The sequence below is a fragment of the Heterocephalus glaber genome, unplaced genomic scaffold (genome assembly GCF_053883595.1).
Source record: "Heterocephalus glaber isolate CG9 unplaced genomic scaffold, H.glaber_assembly_v1.0 deba00001745, whole genome shotgun sequence".
NCBI classification, from domain to species: Eukaryota; Metazoa; Chordata; class Mammalia; order Rodentia; family Bathyergidae; genus Heterocephalus; species Heterocephalus glaber.
The window spans coordinates 3,142,313-3,161,880 of record NW_028258451.1 but is presented as its reverse complement, the minus strand read 5'-3'; the positions used below and the strand labels follow the sequence as shown (position 1 = coordinate 3,161,880).

The 19,568-nt window shown below is 43.3% G+C and overlaps 2 protein-coding genes and 1 long non-coding RNA gene across 3 annotated transcripts in view; all 3 read left to right on the top strand.

Annotated features, from left to right (window-relative positions):
• Znf606 (zinc finger protein 606) overlaps positions 1 to 90 on the top strand; it is a 51,094-nt gene extending 51,004 nt beyond the window's left edge. The window contains exon 7 of the mRNA XM_087200818.1: positions 59 to 90. Within this exon, the coding sequence (XP_087056944.1) occupies positions 59 to 75 (17 nt within the window). The 3' untranslated portion in view covers positions 76 to 90. The remainder of the gene's footprint in view (positions 1 to 58) is intronic.
• Positions 91 to 1,450: 1,360 nt separating this feature from the next.
• LOC147821313 (uncharacterized) overlaps positions 1,451 to 19,568 on the top strand; it is a 38,206-nt gene continuing 20,088 nt past the window's right edge. Inside the window, exons 1-2 of the long non-coding RNA XR_015447266.1 lie at positions 1,451 to 1,796; positions 1,905 to 2,009. This is a non-coding gene — a long non-coding RNA (uncharacterized LOC147821313). The remainder of the gene's footprint in view (positions 1,797 to 1,904; positions 2,010 to 19,568) is intronic.
• CUNH19orf18 (chromosome unknown C19orf18 homolog) lies at positions 9,145 to 18,138 on the top strand. Its single transcript, XM_087200807.1, has 4 exons — positions 9,145 to 9,218; positions 12,896 to 13,050; positions 14,119 to 14,221; positions 17,176 to 18,138. Exons 1-4 carry the CDS (start codon positions 9,145 to 9,147, stop codon positions 17,447 to 17,449), a joined length of 606 nt encoding a protein of 201 aa, XP_087056933.1. The 3' UTR covers positions 17,450 to 18,138.

Genomic DNA, 19,568 nt, shown 5'->3' with positions numbered 1-19,568 from the left:
ATTGCACTGCAAGAATATATTTTTCTAATGTATTTTTCTGTTCTTCCTCTATTTCTAGAATCTCCTTGGATCTAGTGGTTTTAAGAGCAGGAAAAAAGAGACTTCTGGCATGAAGACAGAGCTTTTGCACTTACCATGTGCAGTGTTTCAATCCAAAAGGAAGTTGGGTTGTCTCCTCTTGTGGTCTGCTTTGCTATTGCTGGGACCAAATACCTGACACCTTCAGTTTATAGGAAGACAGGCTTATTTAGCTCAAAGATTAAATTTCAGAGGTTCCATGGTCAGGTGGCTCCAAGGTAGAAGGGTATAGTGGAGGAAAGCTGCTTAACTCATGGCATTCAGAAAGCAGAGAGCAGGGGAAGAGCCAGAGAGGAGGGGGCTAGAGACCAGATGCAGTTCCCAAGGTCGTGGCCCAGGACTCAATTCCTCCAGCAGGCTCCACCTCCTAAAATCCCAACCAGGGATGAAGTCGTCAATGGGGTAGCCCATTAATGAGATCAGTGCCTCACAATCCATCCTCCTCTCCAAGAGTCTCTTAATCTAATTGCTATGGCTTGTGTCTAGACATCCCCCCTAAAGCCTCATGTGGTTGTCAATGGGGCTTTTTCAGAGGTAGCTGGATCTTGAGCGTGTGACCCTCGGAATGACTCATGGTTCAATGCTAGGATCAAGAGCACTAGGATTAAGGGTGTGATTGCTGCCCACCCAAGGTATCCTGGATAAGATAGAAGGGATAGAAAGAGCTTCAGTCATCCCTTGTTGCTTTGCTACCTTCCACCTGCCATTAACTATTTCTCCTCTGCAATGCCTGACTGCCATGCCACCCTGTTTCGGAGCCAGCTGATTATGGACTGAAATCTCTACAAACTGTGAGCTAAATAAACCTCTCTTCCTTTGACTTTGGGTGTTGAGTATTTTGTCTCAACAATGAGGAAAGTAACTAAGACCCCAATCAAGTTGACAATGGAGATTAATTGGTGCATATACAATGTATAGTTCCTAAAACATTAAAAATTAACATATGGCTTCTTTTTCATGGGAAACTCATGATTTCTAGGTTTCTGAAGTCCTGAGAGGTTGGAGAGTTATGTATTGAGTTGCTTTACTGCAAATATTGACACAATCCTGTGTTATAAAAAGAAGTGATGTCTGTTCAGAATTAATTCATTTTTTTCTGAGGTGTGCATAGATTACATTAGTAACCCCATGGGATTGGTACTATTTCTTCCTCATTTTATACATGAGGAAACTGAAGCATAGAGTGGTTAAGTTACTTGATCAAGCTCAAACATTGAGGAAGCCAGAGATGAGGCTCAGAATCCAGACATTTTGACCTGATCCAGCCCCTGACATAACTCTGCTGCCTTGTCTGTTGCTTTCTTACGATGAATCTCACTCTCTACCTCCTCTAATCTGCACAGGCCCTGCTGTCAGGGAATTGGTTTCATGTATCTGCTTTACCCTGGGCACCACCTGTCCTGTCCGTCTCCCCATTGGCTGGCATGGACCCAGGGGAGATTCTGTGGTGGTGACACTTGCTGACCTCACACTGGTGGCTCCGAGTTAGAACCCAAACATTCTTCAGGGAACAGAGCTTCTGATTTCCTCAGATAATTGGACTATGGATAAACATTTCCTTTCATCTGTATGATAAAAGATGGACCACTTTAGAGCAGTGAATATGGTTTAACATTCTTTCACATTTATGTTTTTGTTTTTACTGGAATGCCCCTTTTTTGTGTGCTTGCCTTATACAGATGGGTTCCATTCTGTTGGAAAAACAACAAGCTTACCAGGTAGCCTCAACCATTGGTTTTCTTAAACTCAGGGGAATTAAAAACAGTTTATGGGGAGATAAATAAGGGAGTAATTATGTTACTGCTACAAGTGTTATTCTCTTCCAGGCAATGAACAGTCACAAACACCCAGAAACATCATCAAACAGCCCAGAAGTTCCTTTGGTATAATCAGATCATCTGAGATTCCAAAGACTTCCTGGTGACCCAGAGGTCAGTCACCACTTTCCTCGTTAGGTGAAAGGAGGGCTACAGCTGGGAGTCCTCTTATAGGTTGTGTGAAGATGCATGGAGTATGTATTAGTAGCAAGGTCCATAAAATAGGATATAATTAGGCTGGGTGAGTGGCCCATGCCTGTAAGCTGAACCCTCTGAGGCTGAAGAGGAAGATCAAAAGTTGAAGCCCAGCCTGGCAATTTAGTAACTTAGTGAGTCCCTGTTTTAAAATAAAACTTGAAAAAGAGCTGGGAATGTAGCTCAATGCAAAGGCCTTGGGTTCAATTTCCAGCACTACAAAAAACATAATTAGATAAAATGCAGTCTGCCAAAAAATGTATACACACTTCAGGAAAAGAAAAACTTGTATAAATATTTTAATACTAAATTTATTGAGACAACATGAGATTAGTGTCAGGTAAAACAGCCAAAAACCGAGACCAGACCAGTACCACAACAACCCTTTATTGCAGGGACAGTCTGCCGGGCTGTCTCTTAACAAGGAGTGCAGCAGCATGGCTAGGGTAGGGAGAGCTTATATGGGAGGTAGGGTGGGGTTTGGGGATGTGATGGTTAGGGACTGGAGGGTTTGAAAGGCGTGTGACTGGGGATTGGAGGAGCTGTGACATCACTAGTTACTAGGAAGAGAGCAAGTATCAGGTTACTCTTTTGGTGGGAAAAAGGCATGTTGGGAAGAAGAAGGTTGTCTTTTGGTGGGAGAAGCCATCTTGGGGTTGGGTTTTAGGTGGGGAGCAGGGCATTATGGGAAGGAGAAGGCCAGTCTGGCAGGAAATAAGCCATCTTGGAACTGGGTTTAGGCGGGAAGCAGGGTATTATGGGAAGAAGAAGGCAGCTATTATATGTAGCAGCCATCTTAAGGTGAGATAAATCTATCATTCCAGGCTTTTGTTTTATGGATGTTGGGTGAAGGTAGCTTCTTCCGGAGCTGCTTCAAGCTGACAAAGGGGTGAAGATTGGGGCTAGACCTGGATCTGAGGGCAGGTGAAAGTGTCATCTTGTTGTCACAGTGGTTTGTATCCTGCCATAACGAGTTCTGTGATTGTCTGGTTGGTAAATGCCCTCATGCCTTTCTGTAAGAAATTTTGAAAACATTGAAACAGACAGGATCCAAGGAGCAGGATAAGGCAGATGATGACTAGTGGTCCCATCAGAGGAAGGAGCTAGGGCAGCCAATTATTTAGGGAAAAGAGGTTTCCATTTACCCAATTGTTTATGCATTGATCAATGCTTGAGGCCCTTTCAGTGAGCTTTTTTGCTGCATCTTGTACTATACCTGATTGATTTGTATAAAAACAACATTCTTCTCCTAGGAAAAGATATATCCTGCCCTTCTCTGCTCTGAGGAGATCTAGCCCCCTCCTATTTTGGAGAGTGACAGCTGCTAAGAAATCTATTTGGTTTTATAAAGTTGTGATTGATTTAGCTATTTCTTTTAGGCTATCACTCAACTCTTTAGAAAGTTTGAAATTGAGTTAGTGGGTGGCTAGGGTCCCTACTCCTGTCACTACAGTGGCAGTGATGCCTAATCCTATGAGTAAGGGTATTAGTTGGAAAGCTCATATGACTGACCTGTGTTTTTGTTGGCACTGATAAGGTTTGATTGTTTGGGGCTATATCAATGTTAGGGCTGAGGTAAACTAGCATGCAAGTTCCAGTAACTGGATTAACTAGTCAGTAGGCACAGGTAGGCCGAAGTTCCACAAAGGAAGAAGACACCTTGACTAGGTAAACAGAATTGGTTGTGTATGTTGAAAAGATGTGTGAGTTTGCTATTTTCATTTTCACATATTCCTAGTGTTCCTGCCAATGCAACACCTGTTAAGGGTTGAAAAGGTCTTTGGCGTGAGATTTTTTGGGCATTGCTAGTCTTATTTTCCCATAGGAGGAAGAATCTGTTGGTATTGACCTGATGAGGCCTGTAATTGTAACATGTAATTGCACTTTTGAGAGGGGAGATGTCCCAACATGGAGCCCATGGAAAAGTTATGCTGAAGGCAAAGTGGGGCTCAAAAGCACAAGATGATATCTTGGCTATAGGTCCTAGTATAGGTTTTTTCTTACTCTCATATAGAGAAAGGTTAGCCATGTAAGGTTGAAGGAGCTGGGCTGCATGACCTGTTTGTGTTCCTTTTGTCATGTCAGTGATGTGAAAGTCAGTGATGGGCTGTTTGTTAAGTAGCTGTAGTGGGCCTCCCATCTTATATTGAGTATGGTAAGTGAGATTGGTAGTAGTCTTAGACCTTTGGAGGTACCAGGATGGCCATGTAGGAAGCAGTGGATAGGGATATACAGAGCCAACAGTCACAGGCTAGTGATGGGTTGAATCGATTTAGTAGGGAGTGGGTTAGCTGTAGCATGTTGTCTAGATAGTGTGGAAGCAGGGAGTGAGTTAGTTGGAGGTCATTGTGCATGTGTGTGGGTTAACAGGTAGGAGTGGGATCATGGAAACTGAATGTAGAGCGAGGAGAAGGATGAGAACAAGGGCATTTGGGAGAATTGTGGTGTGGACCCTGTAGCATGTGACAGGACAGCAAGGAGTCTTGTCAAAGGGAAGAAGAGAAGAGCAAAGAAACATTTTGTGTATTAGCGAAAGCAAATAAGAATACCAATAAGGGTGATAATTAGGTAATAGGTTGCTGCAAGAAGACACTTTTGTGAGAAGGGCCAGTCAGTTGGGCTCATGGCAAAGAGTCCAACTCCAAGAAGGGTACCAAGGGACACAAGAAGCAGAAGGGAGAGGATGTCAATGGGAAGGCCCATAGCCATGGTGTTGCAATACCCCATGAATGTTGTCTAGCATAAGGGGATATCTATGAATTGAGGGACAGGTGTTGTCAGGCGACATACTAGAAGAAAAAGGTAGAGGGGATCTTCCTTGGGGGTGAAATCTGTTAGGGAGCCCTGATAGTAGCTGTCAATCACCCATTCATGCAGAGTATCAATCAACACCTCACGTTCCTCCTCATTGTCAGTGATCCAGAGCCAGATAAAGTCCCCCTGAAGCACCTGGGTAAAAGCATAGAATCATGCTGTGAGGCTGCTTAGGGGCATCAGTCAGATGGTGGCTCTTCAGGGATTTGGGAGAGTTTGAGTCTTAGAGGGCCCGTCAAAAGAGAAGAATATCTGGGAGTTTTAGGTTGTTGCTTAGACTGGTCTACCTGGAGAGCTGGAGGAGCTCTTTTTATTCTGGAAAGATGAAACCAAGGCACCTTTTCTTGAAGTTTGATTGCTGTGGGGGGTGGTTAAGGAGATGGTGAAAGGTCCTTCCCAGCACAGTTGCAGAGGTTTGAGCAAGAGGGTCTTGAGATATACCTGGTCACCTGGGGAAAGAGGAGGATGAAGAGTGCCTGATGAGTCAGGAGAGTGAAGAGTTTGGTGTGCTAGAGTCTGAAGGAGATGACAAGCATAGTTGAGTGTTGGGATATAGTCAGCAAGAGGTGGTGAGGGATCAGGTAAGTTAGAAAATGAGAGGTCACCCATACATTAACTCAAAGGGGGTTAAATTTAATGGTTTTTGAGGAGTGGAGCAAAGCTGCATGAGAGCCAAAGGGAAGAGGGTGACCCAGCTTTGTTTTAATTCCATGGAAAGTTTGGTTAACTGAGTTTTAATTAGCCCATTAGTTTGCTCAACCTTGCCTGATGACTGGGGCTGATAGGGGATGTGCAGTTTCCACTGTATGTTGAGTGCTTCCGTTACCTGTTGGGTGATCTGGGAGACAAAGGCAGGTCCATTATTGGACTGGATGGAGCATGGGAGGCCAAATCAAGGAATGAGCTCAGTTGGTAGTATATCAACTACAGTGGCTTCTCCTTCCGATGTATGTGGAAATGCCTCTATCCACCCTGTGAATGTGTTTACCAGGGTTAAGAGGTATTTTACTCTTTTGACAAGTGGCACGTGGGTAAAGTCAGTTTGCCAATCTTCTGTCAGTAGCTGTCCTCAGGACTGGTGAATTTCTGTACATATCTGGAGACTCCCTTGGGGGCTGGTTGTGGAGCAGATGGAACAGGCCTCAGTTATAGCTTGTGTGTGTGTAGTTAGAGACGGATGATATAGGAAAGGCCTAAGAAGGTGTAGGAGGGGTTGAGTCCCTATATGGAGACAGTTGTGGAGATTAGTGAGGAGAGGTATTATCTGATCACCTGGAATGATGTGGTGTCCCCTATAGAGGAGCCAGTTATACTGAAGTGTGGTGCCCTTTTCTATGTAAGTGGACTTTTCTTGGGGGTGTATCTGGGCTCCAGAGATGGAATAATTAACATTTGGTTGTGAGGAATGGAGGACTGTGCCATTTTTTGGGTGATTTGATTGGCTTTGTTAATTCCCTGGGCTATGGGAGAAGATCAGGATTGATGTTCCTTGCAATGAATGACACCTATTTGTGTCAGGAGAGCTGCTGCCTGGAGGAGAGCATCTATCAGGTGCCCATTGACAATGGGGGTTTCCTTTGTGGTCATAAAGTCTCTCTCTTTCCAGGTAGAGTTGTGAAAATGTAGGATATGGTAGGGGTATTTGGAGTCAGTGTAGATGTTGCCTCACTTGTTCTGAGCCAGAGCAAGGGCTTGGGTGAGGGCAATCAGTTCAGCCTAATGGTGAGTGGTGCTTAGTGGCAGTGCATTGGCCTCAATGGTCTGTGTGAGAGAGACTATGGCATATCCTGCCCCCTTTTTGCCTGGCACATGGGTGGGAATTGAGCTGCCACCAAACCATGTAAACCCTGGGTTGGGGATGGCCTCTGAGGAGACATTGGGAAGGGAAGGGAGTAGATTTTCAATAGCCTCTCTACAAGAGTGGGTGGGCATTTGAGTGGCCTTGGGGAATAGTGATGCTAGGTTAAGAGAAGGACAGGATTGAAGGAAAAGATTGGTTTTTCTATAAAAGTAGCATGGAAAAGTTGTAGCTGAGAGGGTGATAGATGTGAGAGGCTATGGTGTGTGAGTAGGTCTTGTAGGTGATGAGGTGACTTTATTGTTGTTGGTTAGCCAAAAATTAGTTTAGGGCTCTCTTGGGCTAGGAGAGAAGTGGCTGCAAGGGTGCATAAACATGTGGGCCAGACCCAGTGTGGTGAGTTCTTTAGATAAGTAAGCAACTGGGAAAAAATGTGACCCAATGTTTTGTCCCAGGACCCCCAATGCCAGTTCTGCTTGTTCAGTTACATAGAGTGTGAATGGTTTTTGGAGGTCTGGAAGAACTAGTGCTGGGGCACAGAGGATGGCAGAACCATAAAATGACGTGAAGAGGAGAGGATATGGGACAGCAGAGTGTGGGGGCTGGGAACAACAGGGTACATAGGAAGTACAGTGGAATTGATGGCCCTTAGGTCCTGTACCAACTGGTAGGAACCATTCATTTTCAGGACTGGAAGGATAGGAGTGTTGTAGGGGGAGTGAGCTGGTCTGAGAAGTCCCTTATTGATTAGGCCAGTGATTATACACTTTAGTCCTTTTAGGTGTCTTAAGGCTATAGAGTATTGTGGGATGTTTGGGAATTGAGTGACATCCTTGAGAGAGAACTGAAAGGGAGGGTGACGTTTAGCAACAGAAGGGGTGCAAGTGTTCCAGACTGAAGGGTCAATATAAGGCACCTTGGAAGAAGGTGAGGTCAGGTTGGGGATTGAGTCAGTCAGGGGGGAAGCCAGGAGCAGCAGGATGCCAGTAGGGTCTGAAATGTTTGGGTGGAGAATGAGTGAGGCCCTGAATTTAGCTAGACTATCCCTCCCTAAAATGGGGGTAGGACAGCTAGGAATAACCAAGAAACTATGTGAAAACGTGCTGCCTAACAGGGAACAAGCTAGGACAGGGGTGATTAGTGGGTTTGAAGGCATCCCTTGAACCCTCATGATGGTTACTGTGGAGGGATGAGTGGGGCCTGAGTATTATGGTAAGGCCAAGTATGTAGCCCCCATGTCAAGCAAGAATGAGATAGGCTCACCTGAGATGCTGACAGTTATCCTGGGCTCATTGGAAGTGATGGCCGTGGGGGCTGCAGACGACCCTGGGGACTGCCAATCCTCCGTCGCCAGGCCAATGAGCTCTGACAGAGACATCTCTGTACCTGCTGCCTGGGCTTGAGGTGGGGATGGCCTCTTATCTTTTCAGCGAAGGGGACAGTCAACCCTCCAGTGACCTGTCTGTTTGCAGTCAGGACAAGGGCCAGGCAGTGGCTTGGGAATTGGGGCATTCTTTAGCCCAGTTCCAAGTTTGATTACATTGAAATCAGGCCCCAGGGGCCCTATCACAAATGAATGTCCTTTTGTAGGATGGTGGTTTACCCTGTAGGGCTGCTGCCAGCATCCAGTAATTAGCCACTTTTTGTTGTTTTGCCTGTTCTTCACAGTTATTGAATACCTTAAAGGCAATGTTGAGGAGCTTAGTTTACATGGCCTGGGGGCCCTCCTTGACCTTTTAAAGTTTTTTTCTAATGTCAGGGGCAGACTGTGAAATAAAATGAGTGATAATAACAATTGTGCCCACCTGAGATGTAGGATCAATTTTGGTATATTTTTGGAGAGCATAGGCCAATCAGGAAAGAAACTGTGCTGGATTTTCTTGGGTTCCCTGAGTTATCTCTCTGATCTTGTCAAAATTAACTGTCTTTTGGGAAATCCTCTTTAAGCCTTCTATGAGACAGACAATCATATAGTTCCAGAGGTCCCTGCCTGGGTCATCATCCTGGTAAGTCGAAGCAGGTTGTGTATCTGGTACTGCCTGTGTGCCCACTAGCTTGGTCAGGTCTTTGGCATGGAAATCATCTGCTGCTGCCTGGGCTACCCTCCAGACCCTCTGGTGCTCCTCTGGGGAGAGAGTGGTGGAGAGAATCATGTAAATATCTTGCCAGGTCATATCATAGGACTGAGTAAAGTAGCAGAATTCTTTAATATAGACATCAGGATTGGAGAAGAAGGAGCCTAAGCATTTTTTAATTTGAGAAAGATTGGAGAAAGAGAAGGGCACACATACTCTAACAATGCCCTTGGTCCTGGCAACCTCTCAGAGAGGCATCTGTGTGGCCAGGGCTGATATTGGGAGGGTTGGGTAGCAAGAATGGGTGTGGGGTGGGGAGTGTGGGTGTGAAGGTGGGTGTTGAGGAGGCAGGGCTGGGAGGCGCAAGATGACGGAAATGAGGGAGGGTCAGAAGATGGCAGTGACAAAGAAGCACGAGGAGATGGAAGAAGAGCTGGCTGGGTTATAGGGTGGAGGAAGTGTGAGCGGTAAGTGATTGGCAGGATCGAATGTGTTGGGGTCGGGAAGGATGGACAGAGCAGTTTGGGCTAGAAGTACCTGAGAAGGTGAACAGGTTTGACAGAAAGAGGGTCAAAAGCATAGGTAGAAGAAGGCTTGCAGGTAGGGGATTTCTGACCATTTGACATTGCATTGACAGAAACTGCATAAATCGTGTAGCATGTGAAAATCAAAAGTGCCATTTTTGGGCCATTAAGACCCCCTATCTAGTTTGTATTGAGGCCAAACCTGACTATAATAGAAAACGAGTCTTTTTGGTTTAAAGTCTGGTCCCAACAATCCAAGGGGCCTGAGTTGTGCTAGGAGACAGCCTAGAGGCATTGAGAGGGGGGATTTGGGTTGTTGGGCTCCCATGTTAGGATGGGGGAGGAGGAGGCAGCTCCCTAGAAGGGAAAAAGGGAAGAGCATCCTCGTCCCTTTTGACAATCCCTGAGCAAGTCTCCGGAGGGAGAGAATGAGAGGAGCCAGGCCAATGGGGCATCCCCCAGGGGCACAGTCCTGGGCCCAGCAGCTGAGGGGTCTCTCTGACCAAGCACTTGGATTTTTGAGAAGTCCCTGGAGGGAGAGAATGAGAATGAAACAGAGGACCAGAAGAGAGGGAGGCTGAACTGCCCACTCACCCAGAGATCGATGACCAGTGTGGATGTGTAGCATCAGCAATGGCAAAGGCAGAGACCCCCAAGACATGCCTGGCTCAGCAGATGTGTTCTGGAGGAGATGGCAGAAAGGCCAATCAACCTTGACCCATGGGAGATCGTCGCTTAATTGACTGCCTGCCTCTCAGGTTTGGGCACCAGATATGTCAGGTAAAAGAGCCAAAAACCAAGACCAGACCAGAATCACAACAAGCCTTTACTGCAGGGACAATCTGCCAGGCTGTCTCTCAACAAAGGAGTGCAGCAGCCTGGAGCTTTTATGGGAGCTAGGGTGGGGTTTGGGGATGTGATGGTTAGGGATTGGACTACTTGAAAGGAGCATGACTGGGGATTGGAGGAGATGTGACATCACTAGTTACTAGGAAGAGAGCAAGTACCAGGTTACTCTTTTGGCGGGAAGAGGGGCATGTTGGGAAAAAGGTTGTCTTTTGGTGGGAGAAGCCATTTTGGGGTTGGGTTTTAGGTGGGGAGTAGGGTATTATGGGAAGGAAAAAGCCAGTTTGGGTGGGAAAGAAGCCATCTTGGAACTGGGTTTAGGTGGGAAGCAGGGTATTATGGGAAGAAGGTAGCTATTATATATAGCAGCCATCTTAAGGTGAGGAGAATTATCAATTAGTACAAGTTACATTTGGCCTCTATAGTTACAACAGGTGCTCAAAGTGGTGACCATTAGCCTCCCGACATTTGTTAATATAGCAAACTGCTGCTTGGGTAACCTTAGTCATCGAGATTGCTACACATGAATTTTCAGTTTCTTCTCTAGGGGCTGACAGTGTAGTGGTTTTCTGCCATATATATAATCCTCTGGGGTCCCTCATATGAGGATAACACCATCTGTTGAAAAAATATACTATTTTTCTTTTCCTGAAGTGTGTATATATTTTCTGGCAGACTATATATTCATTTGTTTGTAAATGCAATGCTATGTTATCATTCTTTGAAGGTTACATTTTCTCATTAGGGATTGCATCTTTCTTTTCCTCCTTTACTTTACTTTAATGGACACATTTAGAAGCCTTGATCCTGCCCAGATTAAAGGCACATGCAGATTTGACTTTGGTTGCAATCTAGGGCATGTGTTTTGAAGGCAGAATGTATGCGTGCAGACACAGATGCTCTGCCAGTGTATGGCATCCTCCATAACCATTTGTCTTCTGTGCTTTGCTTTTGAACTTGAGAACTATAAGAAGGCATTTATCAAAGACACTGGAACCAACCCTTATGAACTTTGAAGGGAGGGGACCCTTCAAAGAGATACAGATGTAAACAATCCTGTTCCTTACAGGGGAAAGGCTGGCTGTTTGGTATGTTGTGCCTAATGTGTGTCTGAGGAAAGGACACCACTGTTGGCCCCCTGGCACTGGTTCTCTGACCTTCTGATGGGAGCATAGCCCTTGTGCCTCTCCCTCTCCAGGTCCTCCACCTGGGAGGAAGTTTCCCAACTCGGAGTCCAGACCTACTAGATTCTTTTCCATATTCATGAAAGGAACCACTGTGCATAAATAGAGCACTGTGCCTTTCAGATTAACCTAAATTTTCTGCTAGGCACTGGGATAAATTTATTAACATTTAGTTTCTTAGATACTCTGCACCTGTGTGTTTGCTCCCTTATCATACCAAGTTATGTCTAAATCTGTCTTAAACATGTCTCTTCACTTTGATCCCCTTCACTGGCGTTTTAGCTGGAATACCTACTAAGCCCATGAACTTGCTGAGGAATAGAGGTCAGCCAAGGGACCTGGGAGGGTGGTGGGATCTGTGGACATTCCCAAGGCTGTCGTGTGGCACTCTGGGAACACAGAATAGACAGCACCTCTGTGCAGATTATTGGAGGGCTCACTTGTGGGTGGCTGGGTGAGTAATGGTGCTGCTCAGGAAGATCAGGAAGTAGCACAGCCCTATGGACTGATGTCATAGCAACAAACACAAGTGGAGATTGCTCCCTTTGTGTGGCACACAAAATGCACAGTCACAAGCCTAGCCAGAAGCACTCTTTCTAGCTGCTTCTCTGCTCTTGGCTTTTTCTCCTGGGACTTCCTGAGGCCACTTGATTCAGAGTCCTCTAAACCAGAAGGATACCTCTTGTAGGATTGCTGCTCCTCCCACCTCAGATGTACCTTCCTTCTCTCTCTCTACGAGGGCCTCTGTTCTGGCTTTTCTGAGGAAGGCCAGGGTAAGCAGCCTTGCTAGTTGAACAGATTTGGTGGGCATGGGGCAAAGGCTTCTGGAGTAGTCTGCTGCCTGGAACTGGCATGAGGAGGGCACATAGACAGAGGAACCCAACACAAAGGCATTCCTCTATTCATGTTCACTGGCACTGAGTGCATGTGTATCCCCCATGGTGTTCACATGTTCAGATCTTCATTCCATGGGTGATGATATTAGGAAGTGAGGCCTTTGGGAGGTGATTAGGTTGTGGGAGCAGAACTCTCATGATTAGGAGTTGCTGCCCTTAGAAGAGAAGCCCAAGAAGCCAAGCAGGTGGCTGTGGTCCTAGATATTCCAGAAGCTGAGGCAGGAAGATCGATTGAGCACAGGAGTCAGAGACCAGCCTGGGCAACACAGTGAAAGCCTATCTCAGATCAGACAAACAAATGAGCAAACAAACAACATGAACAAAAAAGCCCTAGAGAGCTGTCTTGCTTCTTCTGAGGAAATAGCTAGAAGGGGCCATCTATGAACTTATAATGGGCCATCCATGAAAAGGAAGTGGGCCCTTACCACATACAGAGCCTGCTGGCACCTTGAACTTGGATTTACTAGCTCCAGAACTGTGAGCGATACATTTGTGTTGTTTATAAGCCACCAAGTTTATGGTACTTTGTTGTAACAGCCTGAACAGACTGACTGTAGTATCATGGTTTCCATCTCATTCTCATAATTTTCTCAACTTATCCCCAATCCATCTCTTGATCCTTCATCCTACTTCAGGATCTGCACCCGTTTCTCTCCCCTCTTTTGTAGAAAGCTCTTCAAGAGAGTTTCCATAGCTCGCTCTCTCCTATCTCTTTCCTTGCCTCCTCTCTTGAGCCTGCTTCACTTAAACTGGTGTCCTCAGAAGACTGCTAATGCTGCCTTTGCCCAAGTCTCTACTGACCCCTTTGCTGCCCACTCTTGTGGTCAGTTCTCAGTTCTAATTGTACTGAAGCCATTTGCAACCCATGTTGTCTTCTCACCTACAGTATTTCACTGTGAAAATCTGAAGATATACAGGAAGGTTGACAGAGCAATAGAGTGAATACTGATATACCTCACACTTCAAATCTACAGTTAATCATTTTACACTCCTAGGTATTTCATAGACCAGGTTTTTTGTGTCATATCAAGCTAAGTTTCTACTGAACCACAGGACATTTTTTGACTCCATCAGAAAACCTCTTCATCCTGTACTGGAAGAAGGATCATGAAGTGAGAGAAGGCCAAGTGTGGGATGATGAGTAGTCGCTTCAGTTGGTCACATTTTACAAATGACTGAGCAATGTATGCTCTTTGGCAGTTGCTCTGTTGTTCATTTTATACACATGATAATTTCCTCTTTTTTAAAAAAATATTTCAGATAATAAAACAGAGGATGATACATGTGAGCTTACAAAGAACAATTGTTACAAAGAATTGTTTTTGGTACTGGGGATCGAACTCGGGTCCTTGCATCTGCGCAGCAGGTGGAGAAACCTCTGAGCTAAATCCCTGGCCCAGAGCAACCATGGTTTTATAGCACATTCTCTAGCTGTAAAATCTGACAGTTGGAATAAAGGTTCATGGAATTCCATGCTAAATTGTCTTGTAATCCCCTTTTGTGACAATACCACACAAGTTGAGGCCATCAGGGAAACATCTGAATAATTCCTAGAACTAAGGCCACTTTCCTTTCAGTTCCATAGATGATAGGTGTTGCTGTAGGGTTCCATGAGAGAGAGAGAGAGAGAGAGAGAGAGAGAGAGGGAGAGAGATTTGATCAAGGATGGGAGGTGGACCACAGGGAGTCAGGAACTGTTAGGACTAAAATTATATTTGTTGATACAGGATATCCAATATAGCCTCAGTATTATTAAAAGTTAAGAATGTTATTTTTATATTGTATTTCTGATTTTCCTTTTTTGTAATAACAATGTGATTAACAAACATGTGAGCTGAGAGACACAGCTAAGACAAAAATTTTTGAAAGCTTCTTTTCTTTCCCTTTTTAGCAGTGACTCCACATAGACCTGCTATTTTTCAAGTAATTTTAGTCACGTGTGTAGCCTTTGGCATTGCTGTGATATGTGGGATCATATTCTTCTATATTACACAGTAAATGTATGCTAAATAACATCTACTCTCCTTTAAGAATTAGATAAAAAGTTGCTAAAGTACTAATTAGTGTCAAAAGAAGACGATCATGATAATAAAAAAGTTGATGATGATGATAATCTTATAATTGCTAAATTATCATTAGTCATTATACATTTCTGGACCAGCACTTATCAAAATGTGGATTATACACATGTTGGGTCATGATGTAACTGAGAAGAAAAGAAATGGCAAAGAAAAGAGACAAAACAGAATACATTTTAGCAGCATGGAAATGCTAAAGGTATTAAAGGGTGATTTCTAAACTTTTCAGACAGAGACAGACGCACACATGATGGAGACACAGGTACACACAGCACATACCCATGTTTGTGAAGGGAAATGTATTTCCTATGGTGAGTCATGTCAGAAATGTTTGCCACTGAGGTGCTAGCACCTTCCCAAATGCAGTACTCTGGAATGAACTTAACCCTTGAGAAGGGACTCAGCTATGTAAGGCAGAAATGAGTGAGTGCTCTCTTTTTCACCAGACACTTACCAATGCAGTCTGGGGTATTGGGGGAAAGTACTTCACCCTCTTCATACAACAAAGCTTGGACCAAGCTCTTTCAAGCAGTCATTGTGAAGTTAGTAGAAGAAAGTGATATGACACCATTCTGACCAGAGTCAACATGCTGTCATGCCCCATCAGAAAAAGCTCAGGGAAGTACAAACTTATTTTAACCTGTGAGAATTAAATGGGAAAAAAAAGGCTATACACTGTGTATGGCATATTTTTAAAGGTGGCTGTAAAAGACCATGTCAATATGTCAAAAGAAGCCATAATGAGATTAGAAGTGAAATGGAAGATGTTTTAGTAATGAGTATGTACTGTGCTTTGGTTCTGGGTTATCTAATGTGCAAAGGCTTTTTTCTTCCATCTTTCTTTCTTTTTTGTACCAGGGATTGAACTCAGGACCTTGTGCTTGTGAGGCAGGTGTGGTGCCACTGAGCTAAATTCCCGGCCCTGAGTTATCTAATGTGACAGACAGTCTATGTTGACTTAATTGCTGTAACTCCAATATCTGTGTATTTGCTGTAATAACTTAATTGCTGTAATTCAGTATCTGCGCATTTCATTATTACAGAAAAAAGTCAACAAATCTAAAGTTTTATGAGGTAACTCACTAAAACACATCTCCTGGACATCAGTGCTCCAAGCTGTTGGCCTAGAGTCAACTCATGGTCATCATCCTGTGCCACCCTAGTAGGTGCCACACGAGGCTGCGTCAGAGCCTGAGGTGAAAGGAAATGCATATGGCCCAAAGTGCACAATTTTTAAATTTTTTTTATGGTTTATCTTTTCCAGAAATAGATTTTTGAAAACACTATTGGTGAGTTTGCTTTTATTTAAAGTAGGAAAGTAAAATGATAATTCTGGGTGTGGTTTGGATAACATATTTAAACTTAGTGTCATGGCTTTTCTTACACTGGCTTTCAAATTTTAAATACATTCTCAACTTTAGTGCTTTGGAAAAGAATATTCACTTAAAAATCAGCATGGCATGGTTGGATCCTGTCTTTAACATTTTGATCTTTCGCTTAACATGGATTTTTTGCTTTAATTTCACTTTCTGAAAATATTGAATTAAAATATTTGCTTCATTCCTCAGTGTTTTGGGCTCCATCTTACACATTTAGCACCTGAAGCCAGTGACTCACCTCTGTGCCTCATGTTTGTTTGTTAATCACATTATTACAAAAGGTACAATTGCTAGAGTTTTCAGGATATAAAATAAACACTAGGGGTGGCTCTTCATGCAGAAGAAAAGTTGTTCAAGACTGAAACATGACAATGCAGGAGGCACTGAAGAGCAAAAACACACCTGCATTTTGTTTATTTGAGATACTAGGGTTTTAACCCAGGGCTTCTGTACAAAGCTACACCCTCAGCCCATTTTTATTTTTTATTTTGAGACAGGGTCTCATTAAGTTTCTATGTTGTCCAAGGTGGGCTGTAACTTGCAGTCCTCCTGCCTCAGCCTTCCAAAGTGCCGGGGTTACAGGTGTGCATCACCATGCCCAACTTGATTTGGTTGTCTTACTAATGATCATGACCAGCAGTTTTTGTTGTGTCACAGCATACTTCTGGACTGTCCCCCACTCTTTGCTCTATCGCTGCCCCTAAGGACACAAGTAAGTTAATTCAAAAAGTATCTTTTATTGCCTAAGTCACGCAGAGCTGGGGAGGTAAATATACCAGGAAAAAGTAAAATGCTATCATCATTTCAAATTTGGACAGAAATAGCCATTCAGTGATTCATTATCAGATTGAACCTGCAGTGATCAGAATGAGCTGTCCACTTCAGGGGCCAAAGCTAGGAGAGCGAGTGTCAAAAGTTCAGTGATTGAGACAAATACTGTTTTAAGGTAGTACTTTCTGAAGTTTAGACTAAGGCCAAAAATGTCCACAGTGAGCAAAATATCAATGTTTTAAGCATAGGATCACTAACAGTGCTGGATCACACCATATGGGAGCCTCAGCAAAGGGAAAAATCCATGACACCCACCATGTCTTTATTTAAAATGTTGATGTTTTATTTATCATGGATTTCTTGGCATTAATTTTTATTTTATAACATATTGCCCTCAAATATAATTTGTCTTGTTGTGGATTTTTTTCCCTCAACTCCTTAAATTTTGTACCCAATTTGAGTGTTGCATTCACTCCTAGTTGCTGGCTTTGATCTATACTTTGGGATTATCTGAGTTATTTCTTACTACAGAAACCAGCTGGTTAGTCTTGAAATTTGAGATCTGCTTATGATTGGTCTGGTTTGAAAGTATATATATGCCTCCCTCCTCCACATACCACCATCACTGAGCAACTCCTTTTCAGTCAGAGAGCTCCATGATTAAACATAATGATTCACTGTGAGAACCGTGCTTCTAAATTCATGTACATTCTTCTGCAGTCGAATGGTAAAGGCAGAGGAAAGACAACAGTTCACATTGCTTTATGAAAATGTCCAGATTCCACTGTTAGGAGACCAGGAGGGCTCTGAGGACAGTGGACCCGAGGAGTCCACACACCTGCTTCTGGAGAATGAGAAGGAGCTGGGCAATTTCACTAGCTCAGGTAGAGGATCCACCAGGTTGACTATCAGATCCAAGGTCACTAGAGGGCTCAGTTGGCAGAGCTTGTTTAGTTGTCAAAGTCAAAGATATGTGGGAGCTAATAGAGTTTGAAGTGAAAAAAATGAATACTTATGACCATACCTAAGAAACCAGTCATTCTCAAATCACATAGAAGAGGGAGCAGTGCTGTGGTTCTTGATGCTTAATGCAGGCCTATTCCAAAGCTCTAAGATTTTTTTCCAGAATGAAACTTTCCCTTAAACACATTTATTACTGTGGCATTACTTGCATATTTAGAACACAGACAAGCAGATGCCCCACTTGCCTCTGTCTAATGTAGAGATGGGACCCAGGTCCATACAACGAGACCACCCCTAGGGACCACCCCAGCCCATAAGTGAGGCCCACATATATCTTTGCCAGAAGATGATGACATAAGTGCTCACAAAAGCTAGATTTTGTGAAAGCTCTGAGAATTTTGGACATCTTTCTGAAAATTCTAGAGCAAAAACATGTAGAGTGCAGTGTCTGATCCAGCATTCCAACATCCTCTGCCTGGACTTCCACTAACAATTCCAGATATGCACAGTGTGAATGTGGTGGGGTGGCCAGGATAGGAGAGATAATTGGTGCCTACTGAGGCAGGCAGCCGTCATCACCACCCATATGAAGTGGCTTTTCAATGTCTTTTCATTACATTGGACTATAACTAATCTAAATTCTTTCTTTTAGAAACTAGCTTTTTATAAAATTCAAATACAGAAAGTGGAAAAATAATTTTAAAATTCAATTTTCACCATCCTTGTCAAATAGCATTCATTATCCATGGAACGTTTCACTGCTTGTACATTTATTTTTCTGTTTCTTACCAAACTCCTTTGTTTCCATTTCTATTCCATCATTTCTACATTTTAGTTATTAGATCAAAAAGAAGGGAAAATATTGAAAAGAAGAAATGAAGGGAAGAACAACAGTTAATGAAAGAAAGGAATGCCACACACAAGGCAAAAATGGAGAATCTCTGAGAGCAGTGTAAGGTGATGCAGGATGTTCTGGCCAAAGTGAAGAATAAATTGCAATGATGATGGGTGACTGAGAATGTGAGCAGGGCGAGCTTCCAGAGAACTTGTGGATGAGCACTCACAAGAAAGAAATGTCTGAGTGTTTAACAGAAAATAAATTCCTATGGTATAGCAAGTCTGAGCTCTCATAGCCATAAATGATTGTAACAGTTGGAAAATAGAAAAAAAATCCAACATTGGTAAAAGTGAAAGAGAAATTGTCTGGATTTGCTTCTCTTCCTCCTGATCAGAAATACAAGTAATTTCTTTGGACCATCCTCTACATTGTGCCAATGAAATGTTTTCATTAAACAGAACATTCTCAGTGGTATTTTGTATTAATTCCAATCATTCATTTCCATTTCACACATGAGGAAACTGAGGATGTCAAGTAAATACAACACCTTACTAAGACACAGTCACCACCCTCATGTCCCTACTCTGTCTAGAAAGTGGGCCTGCAGGCAGGGAACTGGTGTATACATAGCCAGAGGTAGCGAGTACTACAGGCTGGGAGCTGCCAAGAGCTGTAGATATAGAATATACAAGACCCAGTCTAAATGGTGCAGTTGCTTTAAGAAATAGTCTAGCAATTCTTCAGAAGTTAAATGTTGAGTTACTTTGTGGCCCAGCAGTTCCATTCCTAGGTCTGCATTCAAGAGGATTGAAAACACCCGTCCATACAAAAACTTGTGCAGAGATGTTTATAATGGCACTATTTCTAAGAGCCAAAAGGTGGAAACAACACACATGCCCATCAGCTGATAAAAGGGTGAACACAATGTAATCTGTACACGCAATGATATGTTTTAGCAGTAAACAGGAATGAAATTCTGATATGCACTACAACATAAACAAACCTCCAAAACATGCCCCTAAATGCAAGAAACCAGACATCTATTGTATGATTCTGTTGATAAAAAATGTCCCAAATTGGCAAACCCACAATTATAGAAAGTGGATTAGTAGTTCCAGGAGCTGAGAGCTGAGGGACTAATAATGACAATGGGATTTCTTTTTGTGGTAACAAAAATGTTTGAAAATTTGATAGTGATGATGAGTGTACAAACTTGGGAATATACTAAAGTACACTGAACTGTACACTTGATAAGGGTAAATTTTGCAGCATATAAATTAGGTCTCAAGCTATTAATGAAAGAAAAAGATTT